Source organism: Heteronotia binoei, chromosome 3 (assembly GCF_032191835.1).
Source record: "Heteronotia binoei isolate CCM8104 ecotype False Entrance Well chromosome 3, APGP_CSIRO_Hbin_v1, whole genome shotgun sequence".
Taxonomy (NCBI): Eukaryota; Metazoa; Chordata; class Lepidosauria; order Squamata; family Gekkonidae; genus Heteronotia; species Heteronotia binoei.
This window is the reverse complement of record NC_083225.1, coordinates 121,825,446-121,848,557: the sequence shown is the minus strand read 5'-3', so window position 1 is coordinate 121,848,557 and position 23,112 is coordinate 121,825,446. Positions and strand designations below refer to the sequence as shown.

At 43.2% G+C, this 23,112-nt stretch overlaps 1 protein-coding gene across 1 annotated transcript in view; it reads left to right on the top strand.

The window, feature by feature from the left end:
* ROBO1 (roundabout guidance receptor 1) overlaps positions 1-23,112 on the top strand; it is a 1,194,505-nt gene that overhangs the window by 151,770 nt on the left and 1,019,623 nt on the right. Inside the window, exon 2 of the mRNA XM_060234426.1 lies at positions 439-580. Within this exon, the coding sequence (XP_060090409.1) occupies positions 493-580 (88 nt within the window). The 5' untranslated portion in view covers positions 439-492. The remainder of the gene's footprint in view (positions 1-438; positions 581-23,112) is intronic.

Below are 23,112 nucleotides of genomic sequence, written 5' to 3'. Positions count from 1 at the left end.
AATATTTCTATTGAGAGTTCTTCAAAAATAGTAATTTTTAAAATTCTTTAATTGATTTTAGAAGGCAAACAATTATGGGCCTACCTAAGTGAAGCGTCTTTGGAAAGGAGTTCTGGAGGCTGGGGTTGGCTACGCAGGAGGTATTTTCATGAGCACCCAGTAAATTTACCACAGACAAGTGGGTTTCCACTATCATATGCTAATATATTTGTTTCAGTAAGAATTGTATGTTGTAAGTTTTATGTCTAGATGCTTATATTTGAGACTTTTTGTGTCTAGAATAATTATGTTGAAAATAGCTTGAGTGTGTTGGGTTTTCTTGTAGGTGTAAGAGGTTGATGTATGTGAAGAGACTGAGCAGGGAATATTTTAAATATTTTCTAAACTGTCTGAAAATGTAATCTGTCATTTCATTTTTCTTTTTCCCACATTGTGCAGATAATATTTGCATAGCTTGCTATTGGGCTGGTGTGATGCAAGAACAGAAGCAACATGAAATGGAAACATTATTCTTTTACTGTCGTGGTAGCTGTACTCAGCCTGTCCTCATTCCATCAGTTATTGGGTCAGCTTATTCCAGGTAGGATCTGAATTATCCATACTATACTTTTCAATTCAGTATATACTTGTTGCTGTGAAAGTTTGAGTATAAAAGGAATGTGCAGTTAGCAATTTATTCAGTATTCTAATGTTTCCACTGTAGACAGTAAATGTGGAATGGTCATGAGGAAGCATATGATGCCAAAGTGCACTTGAAGGTAAAGCTGCTAATTAATAATGGGAAATTATATTAGAAAATACAGAACACAAACAGGCAAAATGTAAATATACAGCAGCCATTGTTAGCTATAGTACATTTTTGTATTCTAGGGTGAAATCAGTGGGACACAAACTAGATTAAATAGATTTATTGGATGGGAAAGCACACTCTTTGAAGTGGCTGTTAGGAATGAACTGATCTCCAATATATAGTGAAAGAGGCAACAGAAATGGAGGTTAGGAATGACATTAGAGAGAATGTCTGTTTTCAGTATGCTTCGCTAATATGAATTATGAAAGATATCCTGAATGGTCATCAATAGCTCAAGTTACTGGCTTTCCTTTTCTCTGATGTGCAGCTGGATATGTCATAATGAGTGCAGTGGACTTGTGTTGGTCTTAAATATGGATGCTGCTGAAACCATGAAGTAACCATATTTCAGCTTTGGATTCTTGGGCAGGCCTTTTTGATGTAGTTTGGCAAAACCTTTAGTAGTAGGAAGTAATCTGGACTCCAGTTTCTTGACTACTAGAATTTGGTAGTTTTTTCCAGATTGGAGCTGATTAGTCAAAGGGGTTCTGCCTTAATGGAGTAGTTCTTTTGCTTAAGCAAGGGACTTAAATCAAATTCATAGCAGGTTATGTACATATCTAGCTGTGCTATACTGTGGCAATGCAACACCTGTAGTGGAACTGAATGATTATAATTAAGTTCAGTTTGAATTGAATAAATTTTGTTACTGAATTATCTTTAATCAATTTCCTGATGCAGCAAGCTTCTGAAGATAGTCTCTTGCATAGGGACTAACTTGTTTGTTCTAAGTACATATCAGAAGGACATTGTTGGCAGATGATAGCATATATTGTTGGAAGATGATTATACAATTGAAGCATAATGATCCTGGAGTTGGTATCTGAATTTTCAGTGAGATCCACAGTGCAGTCCTAAGTGGAGTTAGTGATTCTTGGTCAATTGAAATCAACGTGAGTCTGTATGTGAGCAGAAGACCTGTTATCATAATACATGTTGCTAATCTTGCTTTAGCAGATATTTCTAGAAAGTGAGAGTGTTTCTCTTATGTCTGACTGTAATTTGGAAGCCAAGAAAGTAATGAGGAAAAAATGAACAAAGTACCAAAGAGTATATTTGAGCATACTTGAAATGGGAATGATCACAGGCTATGTTATGTTGTACTATTTTAGTCTGGTTATAGAAAGTTATTTTTGTCTCCATATTGTTAATGGGGAAAGGATTATAATTCAAGATGATAATGTGTATATGATGTTTGTTCAACTATTAACCACAGGCCACTGATCTATTGACTCTTAAAACATAGTTATGCAATTTAGCTAAAAATTCTGGCAGTCCTGGTAGGAGATCATCGAGGGGTAGGGGGTGGGGTGGGAAGGATAACTGTTTCTCTTTAAGGCAGGTTTTGAAATCAGCTATAATTTTTTACAAACAGAATATACATATTATTGAAACTGTAATCCCTGAAAACAGAAGAGAAAGTTAAAAAGAACATAGTGGCTTCAAATGACATTGATTTTGAAAGTTAAAGCTGGAGAGCTTTAACCAACCTTCTCAGGCACGAAGCTGTCAGCCCCTTAAGATGGGGATATGGTACATGTTCAGCAATAAGTATGAAGGTCCAGATCTGAAGTTCCAACTGACTGACTGAGAAAGAATGAAAATGGAAAAATGAACCAAACCTGGGAGGCATGTCAGTGCATTGGAATTATGAATGTTGCTATAATTGCTGGTAGCACAGGATATTACCAGTGAGTTAACTCTCCTAGATACTGAAATCATAGCACCCCTATGGATTTTGTCATTGTTGCAAGTTGTTTGATAGTTAACCACTGAGATATGGACTGTTAAATAGCTGATCTTCTGGTCTGTTTAAAGGTTACATTTGGAGTGGGCTCACTTTTTAGGCTTGCTTTTTTGCATAGGGTGCTTTTGTGTATAATTCTTCGGCGTGATGGAAATGTATACTTTATGTATTTGATATTCTGAGATTTTGTAAAATAGCATAGCAAAAATACATAAAAATTGTTAGTAAGGCTTTACGGTCCCTGTGGTGCAAAGTGGTAAGCTGCAGTACTACAGTCTAAACTCTGCTCACAACTTGAGCTCAATCCCGGCAGAAGCTGGGTTCAGGTAGCCAGCTCATGGTTGACTCAGTCTTCCATCCTTCTGAGGTAGGTAAAATAAGTACCCAGCTTGCTGGGGGTAAAGTATAGATGACTGGGGAAGGCAATGGCAAACCATCCCATAAATGCCAAGAAAACACCCCATAGGGTGATGTCACCCCGTAGGTCGGTAGTGACCTGGGGCTTACCTTTACCTTTTAATGAATATCTTTATTAATACAAACTTTTTTTGCATAAGTCTTATTTTCAATTATCATGCATGGGCCTTTCTTCAAGTCCTGTACCACCTCCAACCATTGTCCATAAAGGTTATAGCAGCTGCAGGTAACCATAGATTTGAATAGGGCAGAATAAACTTATCTATTTCTCCCCTCTTTTGGTACCTCAAGAGTGTCTGGCAAAGATTGTCACACTGAGCATCTTCAGAAATGTAGTCCCCAACACATCTGACATGTTGACTTTGGAGGTGTTGAGTTTGGTATAGATGGAATAAAGAGAGGCTGCTTGTCTGCCTGAAGCTGGTGCAGAACACAGTGGCACAGATGTTGACGTTGTCACCTATGAAGGCAGGAATCCATCCTGTGCTGTGTGAACTGCACTGGCTGCCTATTGAGTACCAGATCCAGTTCAAGGTACTGGTACTTACCTTCAAGGCCCTATATGTCCAGGGGCCAGCATGCCTTCAGGACCGCCTCTCCCCTTATGAGCCTTGCAGGTCCCTAAGATGAGCAACCCAACACCTTCTGGGGGTCTCTGGACCCTGACCCCAGTTACATCCAATTTCCCTCAACTTAGGCCCTGGTCCTTGCCTGGTGGAATGAACTTCAGTTCCACAGGGCCTGCAAAGCAGAGCATTTCCACCGGGCCTTCAGTTGAGACAGCATACGTCACTTGCTATTAGGCCTCCCCCCCACCCCACCAATTCCAATGATAGGTTACTACTGTAGAGTTTGCATTCTTAATTGTTTTATATTGAAACTTTTAACTTGTTTTTAACTGTTTTATTGTTTGATTATTTGATGGAACCTGCCCTTAGCCTGCTTTGTGGGTAGGGCGGGATATAAGTGGAATAAAATAAAATAAAAACAGGATGTGCAAATGGTCCTCAACACATATACTGTGTATATCCATGTTGACCATGCACATGGACATAGGTTTAACTTATAACATAGTTCATGAAATGATACCGTATTACTTACAAACAATTCACATTTTAAAAAGACCTTAGAAGTTTACAATATCATTTCAGACTTGTTTACCATAGGAAAGATATTTGCCATAGCATGTTCTTTTTTTAAAAAAAATTGCAGAGCTCGACTTACTGACAATAACTCTATCTTTTAGCACTGTTCCCTGTACCCTGGATTCTGTTTAAAAGACAAGTCACCATTTATCTCTCTTTTGATTAAATTTCTTACAATATGAAATTCACAGGTGGCATCTAGACATTTCCCCACAGTTTATAATGAGCCTCAGATATCAACTAGGAAATTATTTTACTCAGCTAGACATGCAGGCCAGTAGGAATGGAGGCCCAATTATTATAATGTTGGAGATCAAATAAAAGAGTCTTTCCATTCCATTCATGTTGCTTCTCTTCCCAGATATTTTAAATATAATTCTTACTACTTTAGTCCCTTTTTACAAGTAATGGTAGTATCATTGTTTTTTTGGAACTTTATATATTGCCTGAATGTTAACAAGGTCAGAGATGATAATGTCTTTTTTAAGGACAGAAAACTTTTTAAAAGGACTTCTGCAGATTCACCTGGCTCAGCTTTTAAGGCCAAGGAATGCTGGGTGTCATCGGTATATTGGTGGCACATTACTCCAGATCCTCTGAGCTCTCCCAGTGGTTTCATGTAGAGGTTAAACAGCATGGAGATGTTAAACAGATGTAACACTGTGGTCCTGGCATAAACACCATGGGCCTGAGCAGCAGTTCCTCAGCACCATCTTCTGGAATTACCCAGCCAAGTAATAGCGCAACTATCAAGTATAATACAATTCCCACTCTTAACTCAGCCAGCCTTTCCAAAAGCCAACTGTGGTCAATGGTATCAAATGCCAAAGAAAGGTCTACAAGAATCAACATGAACAAATTTCCTTTGCCACTTTCCTGCTGAAGATTATTAATCAGGAATTGAAAAGGTCTATACATGGGTTATCCAAGACTGTCTGAAGCTGGCTAGCACCACTTATTCAATTACCTTGATCAAAAATAGAATGTTGGTTACCTGGTGATAGTTGTTTCCATCCCATGAGGACAGAGTACATTCTTCAGGACCACTTTTTCTAGGCGGTTGGAATTGTACCCTTCTGTAGAGAGTGGTTATTACCTCCCAGACCCACTCAACCAACCCAGTCTGGCTTGATACGAACAGCCATGAAAGGCAAGAGTGGAGTTTAGATGTGGAGGATCACATACTTCTAAGCAACTTGTCACCTTCATTAGCCATCACCAGGTGGAACTCATGCATACATACTCAAGATTACACTTTAATGATATCCTGAGATTGAATATCAGCAACTGCAGAATCTAATTCATGGCAGTTTCAAGTAATTTTATCTATAAAGCATCATAGTGGAGCTGCTTATTTTCCAGGTCTACAGAAGCCTGATCTAATTTGTGCTTCAGTCAGGGCTGGATTAACAATTAGGCCAAGTAGGCACTGGCCTATGGGCCCCCAAGCCTTTAGGGGCCCCAGGCTGGCTCCCCCCGCCCGGTTTTCCCCCTGCTTACAGTTGTCCCAGCCTGCATGCACAGCCAGCAACTGAGCTGCTTTTTGCCTGACTTGCCTGGTGCGGCTGATGCAGGATACCTGAATTTTCTGACATTATTTTGAAATTAAATCCTGTGCCATATCAAATTGCTTATAAAAATCCTCCAAGTTTCAAAAGCAGTTTTCCTTGCAGCATGAGGAAGGATGGTGGTATTTCTGGTCTAAATATGCAAGTTCACGTCTCCCTTAACACAGAGAACTTGTCATGTGTTTCATTGGATGCAGACCATAATGTTTTAAAGGTATATAATATTGTTCATTGAGAAGTTTTGGTGTTGGTTTACACTTACAACGCTTACCACAAACATTCAGTGTTTCTTCAGATGTTTATTGCTTGTGGAGGAATGCAGTCATTAACATAGGGTTGCCAGGTTCGACTCAGGAAATATCTGAGGACTTTGGGAGTGGAGACAGAAGTAAGGTTGTGACAAGCACAACTGAACTCCAAAGGCAGTTATGGCTATCACATTTAAAGGGACTGTACTCCTTTTAAATGCCTACCCTTCCTTCGAAATAATGGAGGATGAGGGCACCTTTTTGGGGGGCATAGAATTGGAGGTTCTGGTCCAATCATTTTGAAACTTGGGGGTGGGTTTGAGGAGAGGCACCAGATGCTATGCTGAATATTTGGTGCCTCTACCTAAACACCCCCCCCCAGCATCCCAAGTCCCAGATACCCATGGATTAATTCTCCATTATAACCTATGGGGACCATAAGGTATAATGGAGTGCCAAGCAGACATTCAATCCCACCCCATCCTTTTCTGATAAACCTGATGCAGGAAATTCCCTGCCCTTAACTGGAGATTCTGGGAGAAAACTGTGCTTGTATCATTCAAAATGCATCAGTCTAAATATGATACTTTATACAATAAATATTATACATGCAACATGAATACCAATGAGCTGCTTAATTCTTCTTTATGAACATACATAAGCATAACAAAATGTGCAATACATATACTTAGTTGTGACCTAGTAAGTCCACAATGCATACAACCTTATCACTAGGCTACTGTGATTATATTTTGTGGTTACTATCCCAAACTAGGACCACCTTCTTGCTATGCTCCTAAACAGTTTCCCTCAGCCTCCTAGTAAACTTTGCTTAAAGGCCTAGCCAGCAGACTCCATCCAAGTGCTTTTTATTGTGCTCTGCCTTCCCTGTGCCCCTAGTGGCTGTTGCCCGCCCAGTCGGAATGAAGAGGCTGACACAGCGTGTTGGATAAACCGGGCCACTTTATTAAAGATAACTTAAATTAACTAGAATGGCAAGGGGTATAGGCCTAACAGAACAAGCCCTGGGGTCAACCACAGAACCCCACCTTGTCCTGGGAGGGTGAGCCACCCTGCCCCCAGCATGAGCCCTATATTCTGGCTGGTGCTGAGCGGCCAGGCCCAAACTTCACCTCCACCTGGGCCAGCATCAATCCCTCTGGAAAGATCTGCCCTGGTGAGGCTTTGCCGTGATCTGCACTCCCAACATTGAGCCGTAAAGCCCAGCTGCACCAACTGGTGCAGAGCCATAGGTACTCCCCTGAAAACACTGTAGCCCATACCTCATCCTGCCCAGCGACCAAACTAATAAAACTCCTCCCCAACTTCCTAACACTAACGAGCAGTACAAGGTAGGTGAAAAACAAATTCACATTGGCCAATTCTGTGGAAAAAAAAAATTCCTACCTGGCCGGTAATAAGGCGGCTGGTAATAACCTGTACTGGCATAGGGCAGGCAAGCGGGCCGAGAGCCTCAAAAAAACTGTGGTGTTGGGCAGGGGCAGGGCCTTTATAGCCCCGACACCACTTCCAACGCAGATGATGTGGCCACCGCCAATGCCAAGCCTCTGTATTAGCGCCTACTGGACGGCCCAGAGCCGATTACAGCCCCTGCCTTATCTTGTCCAAAGAGGCCCGGTTGCCCAACTCTGATAAATGAACCCCATCTGGCCTATACAAGTAGGCATTCTCAGCTCGTATGGCCAGATGGGGAAGGAATATCCCTAGGCCCCCTTCCATGGCCTTCAGCAAGGCCCGATTGGCCTTGCATCTGGTGCGTTCTATCCGCCCGGGGGACAGGGTGGACCGCCAGACCCTGCGTGGCAGAATTGCTGACCATACCAAAAGAACTCCTGGCCATCTCTGCTTAATGGCCTTCAGATCCTCCTGCACCTGCAATGAAAGGGCCTTCCCTTTCATAAATCCAAGGTCATTACCGCCAAGGTGGATAACCAGGATGTGTGGAGGAGGTGTCCTCCGACCATGGAACAACAGTGGCATAATCCCTGGCCAACGCAGGCCACGGCAACCCAGCCACTCCACCATTGCCCACTGGCTGAGACCCAGCTGGGTGCCAACTTGCGATCTTCTAGCTTGGTGGGCAGCCCAGAACACCATACTGTGCCCGCAGATGAGGATCTGACACCTCTCCCTATGAGCCACAGCACCTGAAAAACAGAAAACAGTCACAACTTAGAAAATACATGCCAACGAGCAACATAACTGCTAACCTGCCCCCCCACGTCCTCACCAAAAGACCAACGGGTGCACGTATGACTTGTAGGCAGCTGACCGCCACTGGCCTATCGGCTGTATAGCCGGAGGAGTGTAACCCATAATTGCTGCTGTGGATGCGGCACCAATTCGAAATGAATGTGTTCTGAATTTAACACCCCCTAACCCCAACTCCCCCAGTGCCTTACCGGTCGTAAGGGGGGGAACCCTCACTATAATGGAACAAGGGGCCATCACTCTCTCCCCTGAGCGGTATATACTGCTCCAGTGCCTTTATGGGGCACAACTCTGGCGATGCACATTGGCCAATTGTAATGACTGTGCCCTTCTGATGCTGGTCTGTTTTGGACCGCCTTACCATCAACCAGGCCTGCCCCCCTACAAATTTAACATCACTGGTGCGCAGTGCCCGGTCAGAATTGTCCTTTTTCGAATGCACCACCAACTCGCTGATCCTAAGTGCGCCGAATAAGGCAACCAAAGATGCCGCATGAAAAAGAGAGGCCTCAAAGGAAGATGAACATACGTCAGGCCAAACCCTGTAAAGCCCCTTCAACACTGAAGGAGATATGGGCTGCCAGGCATCCGCCTGCGGCTCCTATTCTCTTGTTCTCTAGCATCTTCCTAACTCTAAAGTCGCCGGTGCCCTCAGAAAGGCCTTGTGCTTTACTTAAAAAGGAAAGTGCAGCCAGTTGTCCCTTAATTGACTTAAGCCCTAACTCTCTGTCCTTCTGATGAATGCAAAAGTGTAAAATGTGCACCACCGGGACTGGCCAGCTATCTGGAAGCCCAGCAGTGCTCCTAAAAACCTGAAACTGCGATTCCGCCCTTTCATAGGCTTTTCGAGTGCTCGGTGCCAATGCTAATCAAATTGCCCTACCGGCTTCAGCTTTCCAAGCTGCCAAAGATCCAGTGGCCGTGGATCCGCTTCTGGAGCAAGCTGGTGAAAACGCTCAATCTGTTGGTGAGATAGAGCGTCCGCCACCCCATTGCACACTCCCGGAACATGCCTTGCAAGGAATAGGATGTTCAAATGGAGGCATCTCAATGTTCATAACCACTGTTGACTTGGATGATAAGGAGTTGATAACATGTACAACAGGCATGTTATCACACCAGAAATGGACTGTGTGGTTGGCAAGCTGCTCCCCCCGTAGCCAAACTGCTACTACAATGGGAAAGAACTCCAGAAAGGTGAGGTCACAATAGAGCCCACTGGACAACCACGCTGCGGGCCACTGCTCCGTGCATCAGTGTCCCCGGAAATATACTCCAAATCCAGTGGTGCCCACCACATTCGAGGAAATCTGGAGCTGAGCTTCTATCTTAAATCATCCCGCCAAAAAGAAATTCCGTTGAAGGATTCCAGAAATTCCTCCCACACCTCCAGGTCCCTCCGCATACCTGCGGTCATTCGAACCCTATGATGAGGTAGCCGCAGGGGTCCCATGGCGTCACATACCCGTCTCAAGAAGGCCCTCCCAGGAGCTACAGCCTTGCATGTAAAGTTGAGGTGCCCCACCAACTGCTGCAGCTCCAACAGCAACACCTCGTGCTGCTTTTTGAGAGATGCTAAACGATCCCTCAGACCCCCAACTTTATTTGCAGGCAGCTGTGAAGCTTGCTGCATAGTATCCAGCTTGATGCCTAAAAACGTAATCACCAAGCTGGGGCCCTCTGTCTTTTCGTGGGCCAATGGCACCCCAAGCTCCCATGCCAGGCCCTCAAATGACTGCAATAACCTGGCACATTGCCCAGACCCCACAGGGCCCACGAAAAGGTAGTCATCCAGGTAGTGAATAGTATTGTTCAATCCCAACCTGGCTTGAAGCGCCCATTCCATAAAGGAACTAAACCGCTCAAAAGCAGTACAGAACACTGAGCATCCCATGGGTAGGGCCCTGTCCATATAATATTTCCCCTCAAAGGAAAAACCCAGCAGATCAAAATCATCTGGGTGTACTGGCAAAAGGCGAAACGCTGACTTAATGTTGCATTTTGCCATTTCAGCCCCCACACCACAATCCTGCACCACTTTGGCCGCTTGGTCAAAGGAAGTGTACCTGACCGAACAGAGAATGTCCGGAATGGAATCGTTCACTGATCCGCCCCTGGGGTAGGACAAGTAGTATATCAAACGGTATTCCCCTGGCGCTTTTTTAGGCACCACACCTAAGGGAGATACCCGTAAAGTGGGTACTGGCGGAGCATCAAAGGGGCCGAGTACCCTCAGCACACTCCTTGAATATTTTTGCTCTAATCACATGTTCCATCCCTACCACTGAATGAAGGTTGGGGGCCAAACAAGGTACTCTAGGTCCCTGGTATGGAATCCTAAATCCATAAGTAAAGCCCTCCAGTAAATAGGCCCTATCTGCCCCAGGGGATAATTACCCAGCAACTGCCTAAGGACCTTCAGACATATGGGGCTGGGTCCCTTTTCCAGGCAGTTGCTGATTGCTCCCCCCACTGGTGCGTTTGGCACTCGCCTTGGTTTTTAACTTACTGCAGGCTGAGAAGACGTGTGACCCCCCGCATAGCGGGCACTCGTGTTTAAATTTACAGACCTTTCTGGAACACATGCACTTGGATGTAAATTCCCAGCAAAGCAGCTGGGGTTGAACCGACTGGCCCACCACACTGCGGGCACCTACAGTGTTCTGTTGCCTGTGCACTAAATGCCCACTGTCAGCCCTATCACCCGTATTGGGCTTTGCCGGGACATCAACTACAGCCAGAGCTGCTGATTAATTTGATCCCACGGAAGATCTGGGTTGACCGTGGCACTCATCCTGAAGGCCTCATTATATTGCAATCACGCTGCACCGACAAAATCCGTATATGCATGGTGCACTATGTCGCAATATTGGAAAATTGCCGCAGCCCAAAAAGGCTGCGTCCATGCTATTACCCCAGCATAAATCAGGAAACTTGGCAGCCAATTGGACCACGTCCTGTCCACCTTTCTCCATTTCAGCTTCTCCTTCTCCTTATTATCTAGGTCCTCCTTGTCCTTCTTTTCCAGCTCCCTGAAAAGGAGGCTGAAGACGTCTATGTATTCACCTCTCAATATCTTATCCCAGGTGGCCACTGACAGATGATCACCCAAGGGCAATGTGGTGTCACCTGAAAAGGAGGCTGAAGACGTCCATGTATTCACCCCTCAATATCTTATCCCAGGTGGCCACTGACAGATGATCACCCAAGGGCAATGTGGTGTCACCGTATGGAAGGACTTGGAAAGGTATGGACCCGCAAGGATTTTGGAGGTAACTCCACATACCCCAATGATAACCCGGCCACGCCCCACGCTGCAGCAACTGCTGTTGCCCCCCCCCCCACAGCAGCACACCAGGTGTTGCCTGTGAAGTAGAGGCGCCTTGCGACGGTGCCGCAGCCGCTGATTGCAAAGGGGGCTGTGAGGCAGAACCAACAGTACTCTGGCATTGAGGTGGTACAAAAGGTGCACCCCAAGCCCATGAAGGTCCAGCCTGACTCTGTTGTCCCAAAGGCCCCAACTGCCCCGGCGCTGGCACTACCAGACCTGGTATACTATGGGAGACCATTGACTAGGGGAGGCCCCACGGCCAAGTCGGAGACTGGTGTTGCAGTGGGGACTTACCCACTACCCCTGAGGGGTAACGGCCACTGCCACAGCCAGGGTTGTCTGCACCACCTCCCCTACTGTGCAAAGGACCACAGGCTCCTCGCTGAGAACCTCTCCGGTATCCGCATCATCATCCTGGTCCGGTTCCTGCTGCATGTCCGCACCAACAGCCCTGCCCTGCAGCGCAGAAAGGTGAGCCAGAACCTCCTTTTCAAAAGTTAGTCTGGACGACTGGCCCATTGCCCTGTGGTGCCCCTCCCATGTGGGAGCCCTCGCAGTGTCCCTCTGTTGCTCCAAAGCGTCCAGTTGACCAATGATGGCCTGCCATACCTGTGCCTCCTCGCCCAGATCACCCGGTGGAATGGGTTGCCGCCCCCTCTTCCTAGCGGGCTGTTTCCCTTTAGAGGGGCCCTGACCCTTCCTGGGTACCATAACCTCCCTTGTGTGACCCCCCCCCCCTTTTACAAGGCCCCACTGGGTACCTTTGCTACCTGACTCGGGGCAATCACCCAAAGAAAAACATAATGTGTGTGTATGTGTGTGTGTGTGGGGGGGGTTTGGCAGCCACAGAGTCCACCGAATACCTCCCTTTTTTTAAAAAAAAAGGGGGTGTGGGGGGTGGGGAAGGAACCTAACACTCCCCAATCTGCTTTCCCTGTTCCACGCAAAGAGAGGGGGAGGGGGGAATTGGGGCCTCTGGCTTGGCCCTGCAAACCCCTTTTCTCAACCTCTCAGCCTCCACAACAAAACCCCAGCCCCGCTATCCCACACGGCTAAAAGAGCTGACTCTCACTGTGAGACGCTGCCTGCCGCTTGCGGGAAGGACCTCACCATGCCGACAAAGATCGTCCTGAGCAGCTCTCATAGCTGCCCGAGCCTGCTGCTCCCCGCTCTTTCCCTCACTATGCGCCAAAGCCTGGCCCACAGACAGGGACTTCCAACGTGGCTCTCCTCCCGAAAGTCACAAAAGTACTGCGTGGTGTTGGGCAGTGCCGGGGCCTTTATAGCCCCTACACCATGCCCAATGCAGATCCCCGGATGACGGGGGTCAGCCTTCCCTCCTTCCAGGATAGGCAACAGCAGCCCCTAGCCTATCACCGACATTGCCAGCCCGGCTGGGAAGGGGCCGATTCGTCAGAATTTTTAAATGCATTTGGTAAATACAGCATGACACTGGCTTCAAAGGCCCTATAGCTGACATTAGCCCCCCAAATTTTGTTCCCCCAGTCCCCTGTCAGCAGCCCTGCTAATGTGCACTAGTGTTGAAAGGTTTGACAGCTTTAGCTTAAAAGAATTGTCCAACTACCAGTGTCTTACAAGCGGCAATATTTTTTATTTTTATTTATTTATTTATTTATTTATTTAGAATTTATATCCCGCCCTTCCCACGAATGGCTCAGGGCGGCTGAGGATAAGTATCTGGAAAGTGTTTTGAGTGCTATAAGAAGCTCACACTGAGCATTGAATAGTGAGACATGACAAATTAATGTGCAGTGGGCATGAATTCTTCCAATTGAGAATTTAATTCAAACTCCTATTGGTTTTAGCAAGCTGTAAGAAAAATCTAGAGAATAATGAGCAATGTTATAAATTGTTAATACATTTAGCAAATTGTATATACACCAGTTCACATTAACTTTTGAGTCCCAGAGATGGTTAACAAAATATTTTCCTTTTTAATAACTGCAGAGTAAAGTGAATGTAATCAACATTTCATGAATCATTATTATTATTTTTAGCCTGGTATGGCTGCTTCTCATATATGACATCTTTATGAATTGCTATCCTGTTCCATTATAATATGGCATAATCTCTGAGCAAACATAATCTCTTCCTAATACCATATGTCATTCTTAGCCATTCATGTTTGTTTGATGCACATTACATTAAGCTATAGCTGAGGAAATCATTATTTCGTACTAGCATAACTCAAACACTCCAGGATAAATGTCAGACTTTCATTTTATTTATGGGAGGGTAAGTGATCATGTGTGGTGCTGTAGAAACATGACATACGTCAATCATTGTGTAAATCATTTGTAAACATTAATAAGTCAATTTGAAGGACTTTCCCCTCAATTCTACACCTACCTTTTATATAATTCTTGCACTTGAATCATGCATGAATTTACTTGGAAGAGACTCCTGGAGAGTTGAACTGCTACATAACTGTATGCTTTATGCAGCTTTATGTAGGACTGTATGCTTATGCAGCTTGTCCAATTAAAAAATGCAGTCTCTTTAAAAAGAAAACTATATCTGCCATCTGTTCAGATAATTCTTCTAGGAATGGTTTTGTCAGTCATCAATCCTCCCCTTTTTTATTTTGATTGACACCAAAAATTGTCAAAGCCTCTTTAGTGTTTCATTTTCCTCAGCTCTAAGAGGTGACCTTTGTTTATTCTTTGCCTTTTTTGTGAGAATGACAAAGGCCTGGAAATTCGATCAACCAAAATGTCATGCCCGAAAAAGGGCAGATATTAAAGCAGCAAGAGAGAGACAGAGAGATAGAAATCACCATGTGTGCCTTGCCCTTTAGATGTTGTCACTATATATATACTGCCAGGTCTTAATAAAGCAAAGATTGCCAGCTGCACTTCAATTCAAGGTCTCTTTATTAGCCTTAGTGATCTACCATGAGGTTTTATTTAATTGTCTGAATGGATGGTGACAAACCAAAACACACAGTCAGCTGCATGATACTTAATGAAGAAACCCATATTTCTAATCTAACTGGATAGCGTACAACTCTTCTTTGATGAACTGGCCTTCTGTTATGAACTTGACTGGAAAGCCACATGTGTTACACTGACTATCTAATTAAGTCATCAGAATGCAATGGAATAAGTGGAGGGGTTCACATGGGCTCATATAAATAATTTCAGTTCCTCTATTACCTGGCTAATAGAAAGTGGCACTGTTCCAGATTATGACTGATAGGGGTTAGATGGTGCAGCTGCTGCAATTATATGAGCAGGTAGATTTCTGCAAAACACTCTTTTTCTTTGTCTAAAAGAATTGAGGAGTCACTTTGTTTTACTTCTCTATATTTTACAAAGGAGTGCTGTTACCTTTGCTCTACTGCTACTATCCCTTCCTCACCTGTCTATTCTGCAGGAACTGACTTGATACTGTGATAGATTTCTAAAGATTTTTTTTCCAGGCTAATCATTTACTCCTTGAAAAATGCAATGAATGGCTTTCATAAGGTTTTCGATATTTTACTTTCTAACATTTGTGTGCTGAAAAGACAAATGGATACTAGGCATGTAGCTGCTGGGTTAAGTTCTACAAGTGAAGAAAAGAAACCTTCAAATCTAGGCAGTGATGCATGTGTCGGAAATAAAAGATCTAGAACTAACAGGCAAGACACCACTGCAGTTAGAAAGAACACTGACGTTCCAACATAGTAGACATCAAAAATAAATTATATTATAACAAAGAATACAAATATTGGATAGGGGAAATAGCAAGTCTCAAGAAGTCAAATAATACTGAATACTCATAATACAAAACACTAACTATTGCTTGAGAAGTTGTCCCAAGCAGCCAAATTCCATACAAGTTATCACTCTGGAAGCAAGACAAGAGACCAGAGAGAAAATATTTCCTTGTGGATCACGGCAGCTTACAAATCACAAAACATACAAAATGCAATAGAATCCCTTACCCTACAGCCCCATTAAAAGCCCTAACAAATAAACAAAGAGAAAAAGTAGATAGCATAATAACTAGCACTTTGGAAGGTCTAGGAATTTGGTCAGCAAATAAATCCAATAGGGAGGAAGAAGCAGGGCTTTTCTGGTAGAAAAAGCCCAGCATGGCCCCATTTGCATATTAGGCCACACCCCCTGATGTCAAGCCAACCGGAACTGTGTACCTGTGCGTTCTTGCTCAAAAAAAGCCTTGGGAAGAAGTATCAGTGAAACATATCACGTATCAATGATATTTCTACAGCACCCCAAATATGGGTAGTCTGGAGCTAGTCAACAGTGTACAAGCAAGAGTGCACAAGAGAATGCAAGAACCTGTTCCCAATTATAAAAAAAGCAGTAGACTTCCTAAACTAAAAAGTTGTGTTCTTTCTTGCCTTGGACTGAAGGAAGGAAGGGGGGAGTCACTGCTCTAATGGGATGACTAGGAGATGGCAGAGTGATCCTGTGAATAAAGCAGAATCAGGTAATAGTGAGAAAAGTTTTAGGTGTGCAAAACATTTTTTTAAAATCTAAGATTGAACTAAAAAGCAGCGGGCTGGGAACAAATTGTATCCATCTTGCTGCTAACAACATTTGGTACTTTAAACAAGTATTGAGTTTTTATGATTGGGAGTCAAATCAAATTAGTTTCACTTTAAGTTCATCAGTAATTGCCATTGTTCTAGTGTGAGTCTGATTCAATGGAACATTTTAATTCTATCCAATTCACATGACAAAATTAAATATATTTTTTGTGGTATGTGACAAATTAACCAGCATCATTGTAATATTTCATCTCAACACAATATAGTTAAGTATACTATATCCACAGTACCAATATTTGATATTTACCTTAGGCACCCTTTCAAAAAAGACACAAGACAACAACTTCATATTGAACTGATCTGCATGTTATTTAAGTAGGCTAACATATGTAAATAGAGAGGTTGTACTAAGGTAGTCTGCATGCGGCTTCCTTTCCTCGCAGACCCACCCTGACTCCAAACATTGCCAGGATCTTCTGCCAGCTTTGTTCAGCATTGCTTACACACAATATACTGAGAGGTGCCTACCCCTGTCCCACTCACCTGATGTGCTGTATAGCCACTACCAGGTTCAGAAAGATGTTGCACAGTACCAAGGGCTATATTTTTCCCGTCACACCTTGCCACACAGCCAGTGACATACTGTTCTGGATGTTCCTTCTATTCTTTTGGGTGTCTGAGGGTGCTAGCCAATTTTAAAAAGGTAAGGGAAGTCCCCTGTGCAAGCACCAGTCGTTTCTGACTCTGGGGTGACGTCGCATCATGACGTTTTCACAGAAGACTTTTTACCGGGTGGTTTGCCATTGCCTTCCCCAGTCATCTACACTTCCCACCCCCACCCCCACCCCCAGCAAGCTGGGTACTCATTTTACTGATCTCAGAAGGATGGAAGGCTGAGTCAACCTTGAGCCAGCTACCTGAACCCAACTTCCACTGAGATCAAACTCAGGTCATGAGCAGAGAGTATGGACTGCAGTAAAGCAGCTTTACCACTCTGCCCAATCCCTGCTAAACTAGTTATGCATCTTTGACCAGGCCTATTTGATTCACCACGATCAAAGAAAGCCAGGCATCATGATGCAGGTGAAAAAAGACACACACCCCAGCACCAATCAGGAGGAACCCCAAAAATTCCTGCTTGGCCCCAAATGGTGACCAGCTAGGCCAATGATGCCTAAGGGACAGAGAATGGGAGGAATTGCTACTTTATAAACCTACAAGCAGTGTCCCCTGGTTGACTACCCAGGACTTTTGCCCACTAATAGGGTTCACTGTCATCTTTGAATTCGGTGGAGCCAGGGCACTGATGCCAGGAATTCTACATTTTCTGACATAAATAGGAAATTGGAACACAATGGAGAACTGATAGTATGGAGAAACACAGTGAAAGTTATATATTTACCTTTGCTTTATTACTTGACAAGACCAAATAAATAAATAACAGACTTTGAACTGAGGAACAGGGAAGTAGTGGAATATCTCTGTCTATTGTGAATGCAATTGGGGAGTTAAGCTGTGTCACTCTTCCAGCTCAGGACCACTGTCAACAATTCATTTGGTGGGCCAGGTAAACAAGTCAGTTGGCTACTCCAGCAAGCTGAAATGAATTAATTATCATTGTGTCCCATAGTTGTCAGATCTCCCACTAGGCAACTTAGGTGATAGTCTAGGGTGTCACCAATCCAGGGGCACAGAATTGAACCCTCCAGACCAGCTGGGCTTTCTTCTTGCTTTTGCACCCAGGAATGAAACCTTTGCAAGCAATAGAGTGCTTATGAAGGGGGGTTTTTTGTTTGTTTGTTTTGACATAGGAAGAAACCCATGCACTTTTATTTTTTTAGGAAATAGAAACTTGTTCCTAGAGAAATTAATCAGATTGGAGTACATGGTAATTAGGATAATGCACAACACATTATTCATTTTCATAAGGTATTAAAATCATGGTGACTACAAGGATTTAATCCAACCAGTAGTCTAATGGTGTATACTGCAAAAATAAAACACTTTATTGTATTTGAATAATACAATTAACATGAAATATTTGAATTAATGTATATAGCTATACACGTGCATTCAATAAAGGCCTGGTTTATGCATCCCTGCCCCTCATAGCACAAGACAGCACTTTTTAAATATGGATGCCATATATAGTCAGTTAATAATACAAGAATTATAAACAGGACCTTGTAAGCAGGAAATGACACACTGGCATATTTTTATAGAATAATAAAATATAGTATCTATAAGAGAACTTTAATTTGAACTTTAATTTCTTTTTCTGCTCTTCATTTGCTTAAACAAATTAAGTCCCAGGAAGATTAAGTTTTTATTTAACTGAACCAATATTGATTGGATGCTGGATAAGGAAAACAAGCAAAGAACATATCGGATATCAAAATACGATACGTGGAATTTTTGAAAAGGCTTCAGATAAGATACTTCCAATCAGGGCTCTTTTTCTAGCAGGAGCTCCTCTGCATATTAGGCCATGCCCCCTGATGTAGCCAATCCTCCAAGAGTTTAGAGGGATCTTAGTACAGGGCCTACTGTAAACTCCAGGAGGATTGACTACATCAGCGGGGCATGGCCTAATATGCAGAAGAGCTCCTGCTAGAAAAAGAGCCCTGCTTCCAATAAGAAATGCAAAACAGTTGAAGACTTCCTAGCGGAAACAAGTTTACATTCTCTAGATGCATCTCCCCATGGCTGCTTCTTGCTGAGCCCACCCAAAAGGATATATATGGTGTCCCTGATAAAGAATGAGAGATTAAGGGAAGTGGGGAAGAGAATGAAAGTGATCAGGGAAGGAAGGGGGTGGTTGAAAGTAGCTGCCCAAGAAAAACAGAATGGAAGTAAGATCAGGTGTAGGGAATGGAACAAAGGGGAAAGGGCAAGCATTGTTAAAAGTCTGGCTTCAAACATGGTGGTACAAGGACATTCTTGGTATGAAATAGGACCAAACATGATGAGCTAAAATGGAAGCTATGTTTTCTCAGCACTTATTTCGACAGGAGGTACTGTTATAGGCAATGCTTTAAGTCTCTTATTTTAGTAGGGAAATTAGCTAAGAGACTTGGTAGAGCGAATTTAGGAGCAAAGATCTTTGCTTTCAATAATACAGAGTTCAGGTTTTCAGCCAAGAAATAGATCAAGCAATAGTAATTTGATAGTGTTTACTTAAGCTATGTATCAAGAAAATTTATATACACACACACAGGATTTATATACACACACACACACATGTTGTACAAGCAAACAAGAGCCTAAGGAAATAGAGGTTATCAATAGAGGAGTTCAGGGGTTGTTGAAGCAGGTAATATTCACTTGATCCAGAAGAGGAGACATCCGTCCAAAGGAAAAATAAACGGAGAGGAATGCGAATGACCAGCGTAACGCGCCCTATAGACCCAATTACAGGAGTAACGGGTGGTACAGACTGTAAATGGTGCCCTACAGAATGCACACCGAGGTGGGTTTTTGACCGACACTTTATAGGGGTCAGTAGTTACCAAAGGAGCTATGATGTTCCATTGATGGCTGTCTTGAATCACCATGTTGGGAAACTTCGCACATTTAGCTAGGATGATAAGCTTGGAGGGAGTGCATAATTTGTCACCGGGACCTGGCAACTCTAGCTTGCTATCAACCATGCAGCCCAGAAGCCATGCTAGGCATGCTGCTTTCAGTGCATCTTGGGAGCTGCGCTGGGCATGCCACTGGGGGTCATGCTGCACATAAAGATGTTTACATTGAAATAAAGAACCAAGGAAGTTTTATGTCTTAATTTAAATAGTTGTGAGACTTATTTATACAATCCAGTCATCATTCATTTAGGTTCAATTACATAGTAGGCAGTAATTCAACAACAATATCACACTCACAAATAGTTTACAAACAATCCTAACTGCACTCTGTAAAGAACAACAACAAAGGTTCTTATAAGAATTTTAAAGCATGGAATAGCTGACTTTGCAAAGTTCAAAACAGAAAGTGCAACAAACTTCCAATGTTTGTTCCAAAATCCTGTTGTAATTTTCTTCCCACCTGAAAGTGTGATGACAGGAAAATGGAACCAGTAAAGCCAGCATTTCCAAATTTGGTTGACATTAACAAACAGGAACAGAGACAGAAGAACTCACCTTCTGGATTATAAATGGTTTCATTCAAACAAGACATTTTCAACTTAGTCCTCAATGTGGTAAATAACTGAGAAGGAGAGAATGAGGCAGGGAAAGGGGAGAACATATAGGGTTATATGAAAACCTTACATTACTGAGATGCCAGTAAATGCGGGGAGGATTTACCTAAAGAAAATACCTGCATTCTGAAGTGGAAGAGGCGAGGATTTTACCATGTAATTCTTCATAACGTATACAACAACTTCCTTATTTCATTGAGTTCTGCTGATTATAGAGTCAAAGTAAAGTAGTGAACAAGCACATGTACATCTTTAAGACAGCTAATTGGTAGAGGTTTACCAGTTGCATGCCTTGAGATGAAGCCCTTCCACCATCCCAGGACCTCCAAATCTATTTCCTCCAGGGAAGCTAAGGTTGGCAACCTATAGATGGCACTTGGAGGTTACCTGGAATTACAACCAGTTTCCAGATAACAATAGGGTTCTAAACACCCAGAGGATGGGGGGACTTACAGGAAGCAGCAGGGAGACCCAGCTGCAGTAGAGAGATGCATCTACACTACTGCTCAAAATTGACACCATCACATCCAGAACATCAGGGTGACAGTGGAATTTGGGCAAAAATTCTATGGTAAATTTGGCTTCTATTATAGTTTTTGCCCAAATACCAGAACATTCCACCCATGACCTGAATGATGACATCACTTCTGGGTCATGTGGGCAGTAATGCAGACACACTGCTGCACATTTGGATGGTTCTCCTTATTTGAGGGGGGGTGTCCTTTCCTCCGCCAGCCAGCTGATTGGTGGTGAGGAGGCAGGTTTGGCAGCAGGGGAAGTCTGCCTCCACTGGAGGGTATGGCAGTACTAGATGACAGAGATCAGTTCCCCTGGAGAGCATGGCTGCTTTGGAGAGTGAACTGTATGGCATTATACCCTGCTGAGGTCACTTCCTTTTCCAAACCTCACTGTCTCAATGCTCCACCCCGAAATCTCCAGGAATTTTCCAGCCTGGAGCTTGGAACCCTAAAGGGGAACTGATTTCTGTAGTTGGGAGATCTGTTGTGATTCTAGGATATCTCCAGGCCCAACTTAGAGGTTGGCAACCTTAGCAAGGAGAGAAGAAAGGAGGGAAAAAGGGAGAGGTTGTATTTTCAGGAAAGAGGAAATAGTAAGGGAGGTAGAAATGAGATGCTGGCCGCAAGTCCCTGTAGGTTCCCACTTGTCATTTATATTAACCTGTTTGTCTTTTGTTCATGCATTTTTCATGTCAAATAGCAAGGGAACATCAATATGAAATGTCACACAAATCACATTTATTACAGTATAAAATTCAATTTTATTTAAATTTAAATAAATTAAAATTTATTTAAATTCAATTTTATATTATTTATTGTGAGAGAAATGGTGCTCAACATGGCAAAAACAGAACACATGGTGAGGGAAGGGAGTTGCAGCCTAGGATCGACTTAGGGGTAGTACATAAACATCTAGTTTCTTTAAATTAAACTAAGTCATTGAGGCCAGATGAACTGCATCCAAGGGTACTAAAAGAACTCACTGACATAATTTCTGAGTCTCTGGGCATTATTTTTGAGAATTCTTGGAGAGCAGGTGAGGCACCAGAAGATTGCAGGAGGGCGAATCTTGACCCTAACATTAAGAAGGGGGGAAAGGAGGATCTGGGTAACTACCGATCTGCCAGTTTGATGTCTATACCTGGGAAAGTTTTAGAACAAATCATCAATGTCTTTGAGCAATTAGAAAGAATTACTATGATTACTAAGAGCCAGCATGGGTTTCTCAAGAACAAGGCATATCACTAACCTTATCTCTTTTTTGAGGAAGTTACTACCTTGCTGGATCAGGGAAATGCTGTAGATCAGGGGTGGCCAACAGTAGCTCTCCAGATGTCTTTGCCTACAACTCCTGTCAGCCCCAGCCATTGGCCATGCTGGGAGTTGTAGGCAAAAAACATCTGAAGAACTGCCATTGGCCACTCCTGCTGTAGATATTGTTTATCTTGATTTCAGTAAGGCCTTTGACAAGGTTCCACATAATATTCTTGTTGACAAGTTGGTAAAATGTGGTTTGGATTTTATTACTATTAGGTAGATTTGTAACTGGTTAACAGATTGCACCCAGTTCTTGTTAATGGTTCCTTATCCTCTTGGAGAGGAGTGACAAGTAGAGTGCCTCAAGGATCTGTCCTGGGCCTGTTACATTCAACATCTTTATAAATGATATGAATGAAGGAATAGAAGAAATGCTTATTGAATTTGCAGATTATACTAAATTGGGAGGGATAACAAATATGGTAGAAGACAGAGTCAGGATACAGGATGATCTTGACAGGCTGGAAAACCTGGGCTAAAATAAATAAAATGATTTTTAACAGGGATAAATGTAAAGTTCTGCATTTAGGTAGGAAAAATAACATACTTCATTATAGGTTGCAGGAGACTTGTCTCAGTAGTAGGTATGTGTGGAAAGGTTCTAGGGGTTTTAATGGACCATGAGTCAGCAGTGTGATGCAGTAACTAAAAAAGCCAATGCGATTTTAGAATGTATCAACAATGTATAGTGTCCAGTGTCAAGCATGACTAATTCTGATCAATAATTGATGGTTTTAGGGCCTGGCTAAAAGCAGGCCTGGGTAAGATCCCAGAGAATCAAATGTTGTTAGTTTATTATTCTTTCCTGGCTCCTCTCTTGCTTTATGGCTGTTAATTAGAGGGAACAAAGCAATCAGCACCTTCCCATGAATCCTTCTCCGGGAGGATGAGCCATCTGGGCATTGCAAGGCCAAATGCCTGATAATGCCCTGGGAATGTATGTAGTTTTGATATTTTATGTGTGAATGTTCCCCTGCTTCCCCTCCCCGTAGGAATCCCTTTGAAGTGTATCTTAAAAGTTA